Source organism: Larus michahellis, chromosome 6 (assembly GCF_964199755.1).
Source record: "Larus michahellis chromosome 6, bLarMic1.1, whole genome shotgun sequence".
NCBI classification, from domain to species: Eukaryota; Metazoa; Chordata; class Aves; order Charadriiformes; family Laridae; genus Larus; species Larus michahellis.
This window is the reverse complement of record NC_133901.1, coordinates 68,368,952-68,388,145: the sequence shown is the minus strand read 5'-3', so window position 1 is coordinate 68,388,145 and position 19,194 is coordinate 68,368,952. Positions and strand designations below refer to the sequence as shown.

Genomic DNA, 19,194 nt, shown 5'->3' with positions numbered 1-19,194 from the left:
ATTCTTTATTTTTTCTCCTTTTACTACCACCATCTCAAATTTTATTCAGCTGATTTGTGTGCTAGGCAGGAGGAATACCTCGCAGCCCTCTTCAGAAGGTGAAGAGCTGCATGCTTTGTCTCCTTCTTCTAAAGCCTCTGCCATTTTCAATGGCAGAAAGGAACACAGCAAAGAATTAAGTCATTAATGTACTGTACTCTTAATACCCACACATTGCTTCTAATCAATCTCTCTTTGACAAGATCAGCCACTGAAGCCCTAACTCAAAGGGCTCCTTTAGGTTCCGATCCTCTGTTCTACTGACCTGCAGGCATCCCACTTCTGGAGTCACAGTGTAACAGGGATGTCTCTTGCACACAAACCTCTAAAGTAAAACTGCAAAGAACCAGCATCCTTTGGATTGCCACCCAGAGCCACGAATCCCACGAGCCACACGATAACCGATAGTTAATCACCAGCATGGGCTCAGTTATGATGCTATAACTGAGAGAGAAACACTACTCATCAGCCTCTCATACAACAAATCCAGTAGCACGTGGCTACCAAAGCTCAAATAGCACTAACAAATAGGAGCAGACCTAGCTCAGTGGTTACATCTGCTAGGTACAAGGCAGCAGAACAATTATTTCAGGACAGTTTGAAACTAATTTGTCATTGACTCCCTGAGTCTGACACGTCACAGGACACCTTCGGGCCAGAATAATTTTGGCAGAAGTTTTCTGGACTTTACTGTTACTATTCATCTCCATAATTCACAAGTTAACTACATAATATAGCCAGTTATGTGCCTGCTATACCTCAGCACCTCCTCTCATCACAACTAGGATGTTTCCGTATTAGACACAGAGAAGGGCCCACGTCCCAGTGATTTTATCAGCTGTTACACCACATCTTCATCTCTAAACAAAACCACGCTGGGAGGGGCGGACTGAGAAGGCGAGGAGGATGATCACAACAAAACAGGTTAGTCACGTGCACTATTTTGAAGACTACTTTTAACATTTTCTATAGGTTGTTTGGTGGGGGCTGGTCGGATTTTGTCTGGTTGGTTGGTTGGTTTTGACTTTGCTTTTGGTTTCAATTAGTTTTGAGCTTTCAGGGATTTAATGTTTAAGAAATTATAGTTCATCTCCCAGCTATCCCTAAGCAACTGCCATTGGCCACAGAAAAAATCTTGACTTTTGTCCTTCCAGTTACGAGCATGAGCAAATTTAACATATATTAAAACAATCTTTGTAACGTAGCTCCTGTTGGAGCAGAGCGGAGTTTGAGTTGTTGACACTCCTCTTTCTCTTTCCAGGCTGTCAGATGTCTGAATGATCAAAAAGCAAAGTTACCCTCTTACCCAGAAAGGCAAGAGCACACACGGCCAGGAAAGTATATTTTCAAAAGAAGCTCAATAACAATAATCTAAAATAAATCTTAATGTAGGTATTAAAACGTGAAAGGAACTGCTAATATTCCAAGATATACAAAAGCTTTATATATTGGTCTTCTACATTTAATGTATTAATTTAATCATCACAAAAGAACATGCTCTGTGAATCTCTGCCAGCCAGCAGAAAAACATAATTCAATTTCTCTATCAAGTTTTTCAAATTTAAGCTAGTTATGCAAATCAGGTGCTGAACTAGCTTTGCAGAGCATGCTTTTTTATTTTTAATTAAAATCTGTGAAAACAATTAGAAAGACAACATTTTGTTCAAAACTATCATCAGAAAGCTGCTGTTAAATAAATTACTTTTGAGGTTTCAACACATACAGCCTCTGAAGTGATTTACTACAGAAGCTTCCAGGTAAATTTGCTCTATGTTAGTTTCAAATGTAGCATACTGCTTTTTGAAGAGGATTCTGAGATTATAAAAAGTTATTTAATTGAAAGACTTAAAGAAATAATTATATTAAAAATGAGAATACAGAGGTTCTAAGCAGCTTTTTCTTTAAGTCTATGATAATTAAAAAAAACCCCAAGAACAAACAAACCAAGTTTGTTACAGAGAGTATACAAACAACAGAAGAAAACTAAACAGCCTATACTTCTTTTTCCTTTAAGCCAGCAGACTATTTAAATGAACAAAACTCATTCTCCTGAAATATGCAATTTAATCTGCATCAAACCTTTCCACAAGCATTGCATTCTGCAAGAACACAAAGTAAATCTAGAGGATCACTTTATTTTCCTGATGACTTTGAGCAGGAGCTTAAAAGTTTAAAAAAAAAAAAAAAAAGAAAAGAAAAAAAAAATAAAGAGAATGCCATTAACGCCGTAGCCAAAAGGATTATGTGCGCTGCTGTACTCTGGCTGAAGTTATCATACCAGAAAGAAATTCCTTTAATGCTAGACGGGAGGCTGTTCGCAGCTCCCCTCCCGGTTCAGAGCCACAGCAACAGCTCCAGGCGCTGCCCAGCCTTGTGTTACAGCCCGTCAAGAAGGCTCCCGCTTCGCCACCAGCCACCAGCCTCCTGCTCACAGAGCACAAAACAGGACTGCTTTGAAAACCTGGCGCTCCCTCTCAAACCCCTCCAAATAGGCGAACTTCCCTTGATTCCCCTTTCTCCTTTCTCTCACTAAAAGTTGCTTCCTTTTACATCTGCCCTCTGCAGCATTCCTCCATTATACACACATCCTTTTATAGCAGTTGCTGGAACATGCCAGAGCTCTGACTCGCTGAAAGTAATCTTTGAAGGGTTACATTAAGTTTCCATTCCCACTAACTCCCTCTGGTTATTGAAAGGGGGAAGCTGGAACAAGCCTTTACAATCTCAATCAATAAACCAGAACTTACCTTTTATTTTTCTCCATGTTTTCCATTACAAGTTGGTGGGTTTTGTTTTTTCTTTTCTTTTTTTTTTTTTTTTTTGCGATTTTTTTAGTGTAGTTTTGGTTTTTTTTTTAAATCTGCCTGCTAGAGGCGTTGGTTGTTCTCTCCCAGCCACCACCTCCTGGTCGGGGACGGGAGCGGGCAGCAGCAGTGCAGGTGAACGCCAGGACACGGAGCAAAGTTCGTCCCCACAGTGCCTGGGCTCCGGTTTCAGGATCAATCCTCCAAGCTGAGCCCGTCGGGAGGATGGACACACGGTCCCCGTTAGGGCCACACACCTCCTCAGCCGAACGGCTCACACGTGTGGGGCTGAGCACACGTTGCTGTAGCATCAAGCTGAAAACTGTGCGCATGGTGCTTTTTGGAAGGGTTTCACTGCCACGCGACGCAGCAGTTGCTCATTTCGCTGCAGGACCAGTTGTTCATCCACAGCCTTAATCAATAGATTGTTCCTTGTTATTTTTATTCCTTGAAAACGGAACTGAGATGCCAGAAAACGGCTTGCTGCAATTCTTAAAACAATCAAGTTAACATAACTGCCTAATACCCTGATTCCTACGAGAAATCAACACCCCATGAATATGAAGAAGCCAGCCTATGTCAGAAAAGTGGACAGAAGAAAAGTTTTCAAGGTCGCATTTTTCTAAACCCAGAATTGCACAGGTCACATGGTTGGGAAATCACTTTTTTTAAATGGCTGTTGCATTTTTTTAAAGTCAGAGCAGGTTTTAGGAGTTACCTTTTTGCTCTTCTGGCTTTTTTTTTCTTGCTGTTCTGCAGGTACAGTAACTGAATAGTAAATTAGATTTTTCAATCTTTGTATCCTCAGAGAAACAATTCTCCAAATCATTTTCCAAACAATTTCTGCATTGTTTGGAGAAATGGTAACAAAATAGATAAAAATTAGATAATGAGTGGATATTGCTTTAACAACCAGAACTTTTCAATCAAATCACCAAATATTGGCCAGGAAAACTACTGATCACAGGACAGTAATAAATTGGTACCTGACATATCGGGCCAAGCTTGAACTCCATGGGACAGCTGAGATCTCGAGAATTGCACTAAAACTTGGTTCTGTCACGCCGCAAGGAAGCTAAATTCTGATTTTAAGAAACAACTTCTGCAGCAATCTGCATTATCCAGCACCCACCCCGTGTTGAGGGTGGCTGGAGTACAGCAGTTTAGAGAGGGGGATGACTGTCATGGCCTCTTCTTGTTTTTTTTTTCCCAAGCATCACAATTACTTAATTAGTTGGATGTAATTACGACATGCGAAATTATCAGATACGAAAAGCAGACTTTTTCCTTAAGGGATATTCCCTATAGAATTTTGCATTTATGCAGTTTATTTTTTTTTAATCAGTAGTGGTGTAATTTGTTATTACTTCTGTCTTGGTTTATTTGTCTCTTGCAGCAGTAGAATTTTAAGTTGATGCCTTTTCTAATTAAAACCCTTAAAGGGACACGAATGCAAAAACTGGCATTTGGTGGCAGTCTCATTTAATCTGCTGTTTACAAATACAAGCAGCAAAGTAAAATGTGATATGGTAACAACGGTATTTGAGAAATTCTGGTTACAACGTGCTATTGTAAGTACCTGTGACCTTTCCTGAGAGAAAAAGGGTTGCTTTCCCTCCTGAGAAATACCTGCTGAAATGACTCTGGCTGCGACCGTAAAAATAAACACTGGTCTGTGTGTGGGTGTGTGTGTATGTGTATATATATATTTCTATATAGTCACCATCTTATCCTTGGTTTAGCATTCTTCAGAGAGTACACACTTCCTCTCAGCTACAGCAAGAGCAATTCAACCCTTCAGGCTTCATTGTTCATGTTTATGACCCTTACGATCCACTGAGGGCACTAACCTGTTTATCTTCAGATCCTTGTAATGTCGCCATAAGTGTCTTCTCAACAACTTGCTGCTATGTTTAAGCCTTAGTCTGAACGTACATAGCATGAGTCTGTGCTGAGCTAAATGAAGCATAGATAGGTAACTTCAGGTTCTCGTTAACCTAATCTTTCCATGTGTTTATATGATCGATGTTCAGCAAGCAGAGGAAAATTCATCGTTATCCTTGTAACTCCACTAGTCTTGCTGCAGCTCCTTGTGTTTCTTTGTCCCTTTCCTGCCAGTAGGATGAAGGCCTGATGAGTACCTAGATTATTTTCTTAAGGATGGCAGGTGTATGAGATATAGCAGGAGACAGAGAGAATAAAGTTGATGATCTTGGGGAAAAAAATCTTTATCGCATAACTTGCAATTTCCAGTCAATATTTTAGCTAAAGCAGCTTTCTGATGAGTGGTTTTTAGCAGCCTAACAATGAAACACTTGAGAAGATGCTGTTAGATTCATATGGAGTACTATTGGGAAAATCATCTCCAAGCTGAGTTCTAAACTCTGTTGTGCTCCCCAGTCAATAGTGTTTGCTTGCCTAGTAATTTTTAACTACCCATAGCTGTGGAAAATGTAGGTACAACATTTCCACACTATTTCTAAATGGAGAAGTGTAGTAAATAATTACAGAGGTTCTTTATAAAATATTTTTCCTTTTTATCTGTATCCATAAATCTACATTTCCCATTAGAAATGGTGATGGCTTTGCAGATGTGAAGGAAGCTTTAACCATTAATTCAGAAGCGAAGAAATAGTCTTCCAACTTCCTTTTTACTATGCTTTCAAATTAAGAACCCCGTCACAACTTTGACTCTTCATTCTTCTTTCATCCCCGTTCCTTCATTCACAGAGAAGATGAGAACAAGTATAATAATTATTCATTGCAGCGAGAAGTGTCCCAGAATTTGCTGCATTTGCATAAATGGATGTATAATTCTCTGAAAACAAACAATGTTCTTTTTGTGTAAACTCAGACAAATCCTTGGCATTACTCACCAGAGAATATTGGACCAGTAGTAATTATCATTGGAAGTAAGCATTAACGAATATGGTGGCTGGCGGTATGCTAGAATGATGTAAGCGTCAGTAATGGCCATGCTGGCCTGTAGCCAACGGCCATCGACACCCTGTCGTGGGCAAATGTTGACTGAAAGGATGTGGAACAGTTCTGCTGTCTTCTACCACACACTCCCAATGTGCAATAGATGAAATGGAAGGAAAAATGAAAGAAAATAATAATTTAGAGAGTAAAAGGGGTGAATCATGTGGACACAACCAACTCAAAGAAACACCCATGCAGGGTAACAGTGTACCTCATTAAAATGCTATAGGCAAAATTATCATGCAGAAAATTGGGAATGTATTTTTGTTCCTAATTGGATATAAACAATGGAATGTATACAGATGCTGTTGCGCTATTCAAAAAGAATGTAAACACACAGTATGAGCACCAGAGCTCAGAGGAATCTGGGCAGTTATCAGCTGTGGGAATGGAGACTGAAGGCTGGGAAGCTGCTCATATGCCTAATGCATTCTCTGCTAATCCCCGTAACACTGGGATCTGAAAGAAGAACCATGCCAATTAACTAGATCCATAATTTCGCATAGGCATAAGGGAGGTGAAATATGAGGAAAGTAATAATGCAGAATATTAACTGCAGAATGTGCAGCAGACAGATTCGTTCGTAACAATTAAATGGAGAAACCCTAGCAGGAATATAGCACGGTGCTTCAGACAGGGTCTTCAGAAGTTATGGCCCCTCTGGCAAATATGCGCGTGTTGCATATCTTACACGTTTCACAGTAGAAAACAAACAAGAACAAAAAAGGTAATCACACATCAGATTTGTGTTTAAAGAGAAACAGACAATAACAGATGTGGAATAACCAGCTTTGGCTACTCGCTTATTCAGAAAACGAAGAAGAAAGGATAAAGCAAAATATATAGAAATAACTTATGTAGTAACTGACTTTGAAATTCCCTCTTCAACTGTGGGGCAAAATATACACTGCTAGAATTTCAATTTAGCGTCAGTTTTCACCTTCAAAGAGCTTTACAATTACTTGGTAACTTTTGACGAGAAAGGCTGTGAAAGATGACAGCTCTCCTCTTCAGAACTTCAGAGAGCGGCAAGAATTAAAAACCTGAGTTAAAACCATTACATATTAGAAAATACAGCCTTTTCTAGCTTTAGAAAATTTTGTGCTCGCATTTCTATCGCAGGTAATTCCTGTTTTTTACTTCCTCCGCCCATCCCTTTAAAATGAAAGTAAAGATGTCCTGGTAAGTAGCGAAATCCTAGCAGATGGGAGTCCATGATAAAAACCAGTCATGACAGCCAATAATAATCCCGTAACGTACAGTCACTTTGGGAGCTTTGGGAGCACGAACCCCCGGAGCAGCATGGACAAGGCTGGCCTGCAGAGCCCGTCCTTTACTTCCCCGGTATTTTTCCTGCTGAATGCTGCTCAAGGGCCAAACTGGGTCAAAATATCTGATCTAGATTGTTTCAATTTTCAATTTAAACTCATTTCTCCTCATGTAGAGTTTTGCTTTTCAAGGAAAATACATCTTAAAATTAGCTTATATTTAATTCAGCATAAGCCCAACAAGCTGTGCCACTGACAGAGACCCTTGTTTGGAAACAAGCTTTGCCATTGTAATAGGGCAAACCGAAAATCTCTCAGCAGTTTGGACTTTTCTGTTACAGCAAAGCAGAACGTGCTTAGTTTATCTAAAATCACGTTGTTAAATATACTGCTGGCCCCAGCCTCATTTTATTTATTTGTGATCCTCGCTCATTTCTACTAAATTTAAATTATGTTTTCCTCACATGTTGGTTTTTACAAGACATATTGGGTATTTACTTTTTCTCTAAGTGCATAGTAGCACTTTTATTCCACAGATCTTCCCTCTTATTAAATGAGTTCTAAACTTAGCACTCTTATCTTTAATGTAAACCATGTGTACGGCTTCCAGATGACTCAGCGGAGAGGCAGAACTGGGCAATGGTGTTCTCTGATAAATACGTAAACAAAAACAACAACTCATCTCAATTGGTACTGAGTATAAGAACAACACCCACTGAGCTATTTTAATTGTGTTAGAGTTGGAAGAAAAGGCAGCATGCAAAGAAGGTCAAATGCAGGCTGTTTCTCTAAAGCATAGATTGCTACCAAAGAAAAAAGCTAAAAGAAACCAGATTTTTTTTTACAACTTGCTGAAAACTGAAATGTAGCTGCCTTGTGAATTTGCAGTCAGTGTCGAAAAAACAAAAGCCAGAAGCAGATGCGTAAAAAAAAGAGCAGCCAAGCTTGATGCTAACATTTTGAAATGCAAACCATGCGAAGCAGTTTCATCATCCACTACCTGCTGTGTTCCTTGGCTTGGTGGTATAAGGATGACTTTATTTGCATTGGGAACTTCTGACTAAAAATGAACATATTTAAATGTTTCAGTGGCTGTATGAATTTTCCCTATTCATTAAGTGATACTTTTTCAACAGCTGTTCAGCAGATTAAGTGGCTTTTAAAATTTTATTATTACTTCTTGCTATTTCTCTGTTAATAATGACTTTAAAAGTAATTTGGTTTTCTAGCATTTATTTTGTTTTGCTTTGGGTTTTTTTTGGGGGGGTTGGGAGGGATGTTTCGATTTGTTTTGGTTTTTTACAGTCTGAAAAGGAGACCAGAAGCTTACTTTCCTTATTAGAAAAGAAGAACTTTTTATGACATCTCTTAATAAAGTCAATAACTTTTAAGGAAAGTCTTCTCAGCCTCAGGAGGACTCCTGAAGAAATGTGAAACTTGAAATGACTTTCAAAAACTTCCTAAGTGAAAGCTGTCAACATTGGAGAAGAAATTCTCATTTCTTACCTATAGAATCATAGAATCATAGAATGGTTCGGGTTGGAAGGGACCTTAAAGATCATCTAGTTTGAACCCCCCCTGCCATGGGGGAATGAAAACATTCCCCTCTTCCCAACTCTGAAAAAAGTTGGGACCAAACAATACAACTTGTCCAGAACAACCAAGAATTATAGAAAATTTTTCTTCTAAAAAATTCTTTTTGAAAAAATCTGGCTAACTTGTAATTCTGATTCCCTTGAGAGGGTCCGCTTTGCAATGCACAAGGTAGAGCAGGTCTGTATTGGGTATTTACTGATTGGGTATTTAATTAAAGTAAATACCCAATATCATCTGAAGTGGAAGCAAAATGAACGCTAATGCATTTTATCATCTACCATGACACATGGAAGAAGAGAGGATGAAACATGTCCTGGTATTTTAAATGTTGAAATTAATAAATTACAATTTTAATTCAAACTTATATCAACATAATAACTTCTAATGTAATTGTATGCAACTAGCGATAGCATGTGGGTCCCCTTCATTTCAAGAACTTAAAAATAAATCACCAAACACCAACATGCATTAACAAAGCACCCTTCTTAAATGGCTGTACATTTCTGGATGAGCACACATAACGTTGCAAGGTCATTTCTGAACAAGGAGAAGCTACTGCGTGTCAGGGCTCTGAGGACACCATAGGCATTGCCTGGCTCCCAGGGCCTCTTTCTTGCCAAAGAAACAAATAAACAAACAAACAAACAAGAAGTTGCCTTCAATTACTATTAATGACACTTAAATATGAATGTAACTGGGAGCAATAGATAAATGTGGGGTAAGCAGCCCATGAAATCAATTTCTGGCCCAGGACCCCATTTCAGTTCCCCTGTGGACATCATCCCCAGCGATGCCATGGGATGTTGACCTCCTGCTCCACCACAGCCCTGTGGGGCCATCTGCCCTGCTGAGCCGGGCTGACCCATAGACTGACACGCTGGTCCCCTCTTCGCCCGTCGCCCTCTGCAGGGACGTGCCTGATGCCTGGCACTGGGGCTGTCCCAAGTTGCCCCCCAGCTGCCCTGCTCCCAACTGGAGCGGTGGGATGAGCCAGCCCTGCTCACCCCATGAGGATCCACCGCAGCTCCCATCCCAACCACCCACACACTGCCCTGATGCTATGTAGCAGCATCATTGCCCAAGAAACAAAAAAACAAACAAAAGGTTCTCTTCAATTACCATTAATGACACTTCAATATGAGTGTAACTGGGAGCAGAAGATAAACAGGGGTATACGCAGCCCATGAAACCAATTTCTGTAAGGTTTGCTCTAAGCTAGTAGGGAAGGGAAATGCAACCGCACTGTCACACTCACCTGATTTTCTGCACTACTGTTCTCATTGCCCATTTTGATGCTGACGTCCAGGATCACACAGCAATTAAAGAAAGATCGCTGGAAGAAAAGAAAAAGCTCTCAGTTTTACATTTAAAGAAAAAAAAAGGAAATTTTGGAGGAATGTCATAGCAGTCACCCTATCAGCTGCCCCTCCTGACATTCAGTCTGACAATGATTTTAAGTCATAAATCAGGGGAAGAGAACTGCTAATGCTTTTATTTCATAATGTCTCTCTGCTGTCTTCCCTACGCTGGCTCCACTTACGCTGAAAGGCGCTCCTTGAAACTCAGCTTTGTTACTCTGTTTCTGGATTATCCCGTGCCATTTGAGCAGAAAGGCATTTTCTTTGCCAAAGTTACTCTGGATGGACAGCCCATATGAAAACCGTATTAAGTGTATTCAAACCACATGTATGTCTTGGAGATGCTGGACTGAGCTGCGTGCTCACACTGTCAGAACCACAATTTAACCTGACCGTTACTGTAACAGAAACAATTTTCCACATATGCTCTTCGCTTTAAGAAACAGTAAATGCATTTTTTTATCCTTATCACTGGAGTCGTACCCTGCTTTTCTTAGGCATTATTCTGCTTACAATTTTACGATCTAAACACATCTTTACACTTAACAGGATCTGCCCACCTTAATTACTATTGGTTTTATACTAGTTCAACTCTAATTATTTAATTTTAAAAAAATCCTCGGAGCATTAGAACTGTAATGAGCAGCTCTGGAATTAGTGTCTCCCCGGGCATCATTCATTTCTGTATATTTTTGAAAAGGATATGCAACAGTAAATGTAGACAATCGAGATTCATTTATAGATATTTACTTCTTGTTCTAGACATTTTATTTTGGAGCTCAGGAATTTAAATTCCCTGTATTTATTCTATTATTGGATAGGTGAAAATTACATGCTCTCTTCAATTTTTTTTTTCCAAAGAATGTGAGATTGGTCTGTGGCACATGTCAAGAAAAACTCCATTAAAGTCAAGCTGTAAAAGAAAGATTGTAGTTTGTTAGCCAAGGAAACCATATAAGCTTTTAAGGAATGTTATTACTTATTAGTGCAGTACACTTTTTTAAACTTGAAAGATTACTTTTCTTCACAGGAGGCTTGGAGAGAGAGAGAAGTTCGGTATTGTGCTTTTAAGCTATGCTCTGTTTAAACTTGAGTGTCTTCAGGGGATATATTGGTGCTTGAATTTGCTCCTGTTGAAAACACTGGGGCCAGGATTGCACTTTTAGTGATTAATTAGCAACACTAGGTTTTATGTGCTGAGATTACTGCCAAATCCTGTACTGTTTTAAAATAGCACTGAACTAAATTAAGGACTGTATGTAATATTTTTAAAATCACTACTCTCTGAGTATGGAGTACCCCATCATGAAGTAACTGCGCACAACCAAATCTCTTGAGATGCAGCTTAGTGAAATGTTCCAAGACAACAGGTTAAGATGATAATATTTTAAGTATGTATTGACGTAAAAAAAACTATTCGCACAGTGTTAGGGCAGCTAACTAAGGTTTCAATGGACAGGAGAGAAGTAATAACTTTGCTCTAGCAATTCGCTTCCCTCAACAGCCAGCACATTTCCATAGGAGTGAACACACTGGCATTTCTGCGCCACTGACCTAACGAGCCTTTCTCTTCCCAGCTCTTTTTCTGTTCCCGCAGACATCATGTGAAAACACCAGGAAATCCAAAGCTCTCAAAACGCTCCCCTCGCCAGCACTCACAGTAATAACAGAAGCTGGGGAATGAATGAAAGTCTCCAAGTCCCCATGGAGTTATTTGGTTAATTGGCGTGGGGTCTTGTGTATCAGTTGTGGAAAATGCAAATTTTGCTTATCGAGTTCTTAAACAGATTAGCTACTGTATGACGTAATGTTGCTCTATTTATTTTAGAGTAAATTCACTCCAGTGCATAACATACTCTCAATACTTCTGCACCGACTCAGTGATACTGACTGTTAAGAACAGCTACTGCTAACTGCTAACAGAGACCAAATTTGTAATGTTCAGTTGAAAGAAAAAATACCTTATTTACAGTTTTTTATTCAAATGTACAGGAATCAAAGTAGAAAATCACAAAAGCACGGCAAAAGCCCTAGCTATCACAAATCTCCACTAACATATCATATTATGCTGTCTACTTACTTTTTTCTTTTCCTAGAGGATGAAAATTCACAATTGTCACACAATTGTCACATTACCATCTGCTTAATAGTGAAATGTCTTAAATAGGGAATAAAGTCATTTTAGATTCTCCAGTAATGAGACAGTGATAATAACAATGTGTGAATTACATTGCAGAGGAACTAAGATAATTTTTCCGATTACAATGTTATTGTAATCCTTTTTACATACATTATTTCTAAAACATTTTCTCAATGCACGAGCATTACTTAGGTTGCAAACTACAAGCGCTTTTATCATATGTATAGAATTTCAAATAAATATTAAAAACATGCTAAAAATCCATTCATGAAATAAACATAGGTTCACTGAAAGATAATCTTTCTCATCTTTCCGCACTATCTTTTTACAATTTACATGTCATTATTACAACTATTTGAACACTATATATCTCAAAAATTGCTCACGAGTACCAGATTGGTCTGATCAGCCTATAGAGGCTTTTGGACATGTACAGTAAAACAACTGCTTTCCTGAAAGTGAGAGCAAGAAAATGTTTAAGTTTACACTTACATTCCAGGGTTAATCTGGCAGCTCTGGATTCACTGACACTTTTAGAGCGTATCTTCAAACCATTCCTTCCATCTTCACCTCACAAGTTTTCACCTTATTTTCCTCCTACTTCTCCTCCGACTGACATGAAATGAAGGCTTTCTTTCAGGGACCCACCTTCATAACCTGCTGAACAACCAACTTGCCTCCACCCCAGGCGAAAAAGAAAACAAGTTATACTTCCTCCACCCCGGCCTCCCCCTGCTCCTGGGAGACTGCAATGGCTCTGCATGCCGTAAATTGAGTACTAATGTTTTTCACAAGAGCAACCCCAGAGAAAATGGATTTTAGTTAAAACGTATTTCACTTCCAGTGTTTCTTGGCCTGTGGTGTGAGCAGTGCTTCTGGCACTACAAAAATTGTTCAGTGAAACAGTATCAACCATACACTGAAGTTATGCAGGTGTTTTCAAGGGAAAATTGGTATTGGGGGGAGTATCTAGTCAGCATTTTGCATTCAAGTTTGTTTATGTGTTTGTCTTTCATTTTCTCCTATTATTCTTGAAAGCTCTCAGAAATACCTGCTACCAAATGTTGATGTTCCTGTTCAGGTTATGCTGAAATCATTTCCCATTTAATCATCCTGAAGGGTGGAGACATGACAAAAACCCTTTGAAATGTGATGTTGCAAGAAGTACTGGTTTATGGGTGAGCTAATTGTTATTATTAATGCTCATTGTCCGTTCCAGCAGTGCTTCCACAAAGGGGTGCTCAGAAAGACAGCTGATAACAAAAGGCACTGTAGTTATCATTAGTGGCAACTCCAAGTGATTAACAAGTTTCTGTAACACCAGTGGTGCTCGTTGGTGCCACATGGCACAGGAATTGTCACCTTGAAGAGCTGCTAGGCAGCGTTACTGACTCCAGTGTGGAAAATTCCTGTCTGACATGAATAAGAGGCAGGATTTCATAGGGTAGCCATAGGCTGTCTGCTGGCTTTCCTGTGGTGGTTCTCTGGTCCACAAAGTCTCGGTCTACAAACATCTGGCTTGAAAACAGTAGGCATGTGAAGAGCTGGAATGAACAGCTGCAAGGTCGGGGACTACATGAGTAGCCCTGCCTTTTTAACCTTCCTTTTTTTTATGATGTCGGTGACCCAGCAATCCAAGCCTCCAGCATTATTATACCACCTTAGGCCACTGTTACTGATCAAAGAAGAATTCCACAGATCAGAAATAGATTACCTGTATTCCCTGAGCTTTTTCAGGTTATAAAGTACGTATGAGTGGTTTTGGTGGCATGTGGGCAATACAATATGTCAAATAAATCTGTGCTATACCTCTAAAAGTTCAAGACGGAAAAGTCAAGATCTATAGCAAAGCTCAAAAACTAAAAAAGGTGAAAGTGTCTATTATATCCCCTTTTCTCTGGTCTCCCCAGCCTACTTCAGACTCCAGAAAAGCTGAAGTTCATCAAATTGAAAGTTTTAGTGTGCTTTTCCCTAGAAAACAAAATAGGGCCATTTACAATGAATAATTGAATTTTACAAATTCATTGCCTATAGACAACAAATTATGCAATGTGTTTGTTTAGGCTCTCTGCCATGAATTTAAGAACAGGGATCCTGTGGGAGCTCAGGAAAACACAAGCCTAGAAGTATATTCACTTCTGATAGCCGCATTATTTCCTCGTAAACAGAAAATGAACTCATGTTTGGTGCTATTCCATTTCTAAAGCTAAGGCCAGAAAGTGAAACAAAGTGAAAGTGAAGAAGCTGCCTTGCAAAACAATTGCCTGGCACAAACTTTGGGGAAAACGACCTGCTGGGTGTTGAACATGATTCCTGACTGTGTATTTTTATCAACACGTATGCAAAGGAGAACCCCTCTGTTTGGCTAACCTTGGGTAACGTTTCCAAAGCCACGGAGACAACTTCATTCCTGCCAGAACCACGAGTCATGTGAAATGAGGGGAGCGACATACATGCTGACAGTGAGCAACCAAGCTCTCTGATCTCTGGACCGAGAACAACTCTGTCTGACAACACTGACATTATGTCTTTGGGTCATTTTTCTGACCCAAATTAGGATACAGTCAGGTTCTATCCCAACTATCCCAAGCAACACCTATTCACTGCAAGTTGTTCCCACCTATGCAGATGCTGCTCTTCTGCTCTGTTCCAGTATGAAGCCAAATCAGTTTGTGTAAGCCACTAACTGTGAGACCATTCCTTATTCTCTGATGCCTCGATTTATTCTCTATGATTTTATGATAGAACTGGTGGGAGAGAAGATGTACTCACATCGGGTTGCTTTACTGTTACTTGCTGGAATTCCCCTGTGGTTCCTCATCCACACTTCATGCTCATCCAGGGAGACTGACTGTCTTTTCTTGATCAAAAGAGGATCTAACCCAGGAGGACTGGAAGACTCAAACTAGGGGAAAACACAGTTCAGACTTAAAGGTAAGCTATGTGGCGGGTTAATGAGTTAGGCATTTCAGTAAGATCCAAGCAATTTGTCTTGAGTGATCAAATTTAATCCTAGTATATACAGTATTTAGTATACTTATCAACAACACACACTGAGATATGTTAGCTTCTTATATATTGAATACATGCTACCTTAGGTATTTATATAAGACAATTTATTTTGAGCTCATTTTACTTTATGGTATAAATACTGCCAAAAAAAGACAAAATGTTTTTATGTTCCTTACTTTCACATGATTGATACTACACATAAAGCGCTGCAAAGCTCTGCTGAAGCACTGAGCATACCATTATGCACCAGCTATTCTCATGGGTAAGAGAAGAAAGGGGGGGGTGTTCAGAATTTTGCTCTTCTCTGATCTTGATGTGACTAATGCAAAATCATTCTTAGTTTCTGCATATTAGAACAATGTCATAGAGATCTGCAAGAATGACCTATGATAGTCCTTCAGCCCTTGTTTTCTCATGAATTCTAACAGAGCAAATATCGAGATCTGTGAGGGAAAACATAATCCTATAATGAGAATTAGTAAATATGTAATGCTTTAAAAGTGCAGAACTTGATGGGAAAGATGTTGCTTAGCAACATCAGCAGCTGGATCTGCTGTAAAACTGTGATGTTGCTTGGCAACAAAAAGCTGAGCTGGCCTTTTGTGAGAGTTGTGAAATGGTATTTTGCTGCCCTTCCCCCAGGATAACCAGAAATTGCCTGTCGGGGCTGCACCACTGCACATAGGGTGGGACTGAGGATTTAAAGGACGGCGCATGAGACGGCTCTTCAATGCAGCCCAGCCTTGGCTGATTTGTTCCACTTAATGTGCAAGTACGAAAGAAACGAAACAGGGAGGCTTTGAGTATCTGCTACGAAGAGACAAAACAGATTAAGAAAGTTAAAAATTATTCTTCCCATTTCTGGCTAGTTTTCAACCTGACCTGGAAAAATCTGATCTATGGCACACTTCCACCGCTTCTAATGACGCCACCCCTGTGCCAGGGATGTCAGTGCACCTGCACCGTGGAGGTCTAACGGTGGCACCAGAGGCGGTCAGGCTGCAAAATCGGAGTGTTCAGGGAGGAAGGGAAAGGGAATTGTTTTGCCCCAGTGTGTAACGTGGGAAACAACATTGCGATCCAAAAGTGTTTTGACTCCTGATGGGGTTCAACCTCTTCATATAGCTAAGGTATTTGGAAAAGTTTTATTCACGCTCATGGTAATGTAGTACTTTGATATGGCAGTGGCAACAATTAAAGAAAATACGAAGGCCTTATTTATACATAGCACTATCAGAAGTGATTTTGGAAAGTGAGAGACATCAAGTGCCTGAGAGACTTGACCTCATTTTAGTCTCTGTACAGATAGTCCCCTCTCCCTCCTTCAAATCTTTTAGACTAAACATTCATGGCACAAAAGGTATAGAAGATGACACGTAATTCTTTGGAGATTAATTGATTTGCCCAAGGTAAAAAAAACTCACCAAGTGTTACAACTAGGATGCCAGCACTAGCTTCCCCAGCAGGCACCAGTTGCCAGACTACGCCAGAATTTGAGATAAATTTCAAACCTCTATCAGGAGGTACCCTTCCTAAAGAAACATGGGGGTGCTGATTAATTTTATTTTACAGTCTATCTATTAGTATTTTCCCAGTTGGAAAAAAGAAGTCTGTCATTTTAGCTTTTAACAGAACTTTCATAATACCATATAGTTTCATGCAATAATAAGTAAAAGTGATTCTGGAAACCTTACGTGTGATTCTGTTGCCTAAAAGACACATCTAGTGTCACACTGGACACCTTAGGGTACCCTGCTCATCCCTTAACTGCCTCTCTGGAAGATAAGTTTTGTGTTTTTTCTGCCAGTCCCACGAGGATGCCACGGCCACCTCAGGGTGTCTGAAATGGTGCTCAATGTCTACATCTGTCAATCTGAATAATCTTTCTCTTGTGCATTGAGCATTAAATGTTTAGAGCACATGCATATTCCCTTTTCTTTGCACTGATTGCAGATGTCAAAGTAATGCGGAGGACCTAAGTCTTTAAAAGTGATGCCAAAAGTATTTAACAAAATATACATGATCCAAAAAATAACATCCAAGTATTGGAGCATTTCTCTTTCCAAACCACATTTGTACCAGCAGTTTTCCACCAGATTCCATATGCAGCACTTAAGTCAGTGGGAAGGCTGTTGATCCAGACGAAACACAGAGCTCTGTGCAGTGGCACTGCCTCTCTCGCTGGCCACATGCAGTATGCGGCTATGGAGAGCTGGATAAAGGCTTCCTGTTTTAAGTTCCTGATGCCACAACCAGCTGACAGGGCTTGGGAGCAATAGGGGAGGCTGACCTACATAGCCCACCTATCCTTGTGCAGGACTGCAAATGATTTCCTTATTATTATTGCCTGCCTTTTATAAACAGACGATTCTGATTTATGAAAAATATCTCACCCATACTTGTATCATGAGACGTATATGACTGTGTAATTCAGGTCCACAGCCACCTTGGCAGAGTGCATGTGTGTTTTCACACTCTAAATGCACACTCACTCACTCGAAGTGAAGGATCCCAGTTCCTAAACCCCAAAGATGAGGCAGGAATGATATTTCTCTGACTTGGGGCAAAGATTTGGAAGCAGTGGTGGGACTGAAGGGTGGATTTCCAGAACCTGCTGGCTCTCAACTCCCAGAGCTGGTCTGCCTGCTGTGGTGTCCGGCCACAGCACTGGGCGTGGTGGGACACAACTGAGAGAGACAAAAATCCATATTAAGTTGAGGCAGAAAAGGAGACATAAGCAAGGTGGGGACCAGCTGGTTTAACAGGTCTCTAGAGGCACATATAAAAAAGCATGGGAAGAATGATCCCAGGGTGAACTATTTCTAGCCTCTTTGCAGGTTCTTTCTCCTTCAAACTGTTTTCCTTGCTGTCCCCTCGGTAGTGTTTACCTCTTTCTTCTCTCCATGCATTCCCTTTTTTCTCCTCACTTTGGCCAAGATACTCAGTGGAAATACAAGGGAGAGCAAAGAATTGCCATAAGGTCTGGTTTTCTGAGGAGAACGGCAGAGAAGAAGCAGGGCGTAAAGCTGCTCAGAAGGTAAAAGATTCCTTCCTTCTTGTTCTCCTTTAGCTGTGGAGTCTGAACCAGCTGTCAGCAACTGTCTCTCCCTAATTGCGGATGGCAGCAGTATCTCATCTCCTGCTATCTTGGCCTGAGGTGTGTGTTGACATGTCAGAGTTGGCAGGTTGCAGCTGCTTTCTGGGCTTCGTGCTAATGCACCCGTCATGCCCACACAAATATCACAGGAGAGGAGGACTCACTCGTTCTTGGGCTTCTGCAAAGCCTCCAACACTCTGAAACTTCCCTTGGGCTGAGGGGTGGATGCTTATTGATTTCTTGTGCTGGCCCAACCTGTACACAGGTACATAATCATGTATACACACACTCACATACAGATACACACTTGTATATATTAGATATTATGTACATATAAATGCATATATCCTATACAGGTTATATCCTTCATCCTCAGTTAGAGGCCATTTAGCCTGAAGCTGTTTTTCATAATCTCGTGACAGTTGTTTGATCCCTGCGTGAGAATAAATTAGGTCATAAACTTAGCTACTGACTATTTAGCAGTGAACAATATTCTCACTCCAGATGTGCCGTGTTTTATCAGTAGTGAGGGCAGGCTATGGAAATAAGTCTCTCAGAAGACTTGCACATCAAGACAACTTGTTAATAGCCTGACCAGGGTTAGGTTTCAGACTCTAGCCCAAATAATTATACTAGATCTTTGCAGGACTGAGAACTGAGTCACTGACCACTGAAAAAATTCTGTAGTCAAGATAGTGTTCATAAAGCTGTGAATCGTTGTTTACAAAGATGCTGAAGTTGGATGAAAAAATATTTACTTTGAAATTAAACTGGTCATTTCTTCAATCTTCTGCACCTTGAAAACATTTATATTGAAGGAAGCACAACACTCACATTCCTGTACTGTAAATATTTAGGTGGGGTTACTTATGCAAGTTCTTCACTGATTCACAGAGCA

The 19,194-nt window shown here is 40.1% G+C and overlaps 1 protein-coding gene across 20 annotated transcripts in view; it reads right to left on the bottom strand.

Moving 5' to 3' along the window:
* TACC2 (transforming acidic coiled-coil containing protein 2) overlaps positions 1–19,194 on the bottom strand; it is a 150,538-nt gene that overhangs the window by 123,355 nt on the left and 7,989 nt on the right. For 16 of the 20 annotated variants that reach the window (XM_074590240.1, XM_074590248.1, XM_074590242.1 and 13 more), the window contains exons 2-4: positions 14,960–15,092; positions 9,945–10,022; positions 8,094–8,153 (exon numbers count right to left, since the gene is read on the bottom strand). In XM_074590240.1, the coding sequence (XP_074446341.1) occupies positions 8,094–8,153; positions 9,945–9,977 (93 nt within the window). In that variant the 5' untranslated portion in view covers positions 9,978–10,022; positions 14,960–15,092. Of the gene's footprint in view, positions 1–8,093; positions 8,154–9,944; positions 10,023–12,679; positions 12,914–14,959; positions 15,093–19,194 lie in introns of those variants that run through there. The other 4 variants (XM_074590246.1, XM_074590261.1, XM_074590241.1 and 1 more) reach the window with 3 other exon arrangements.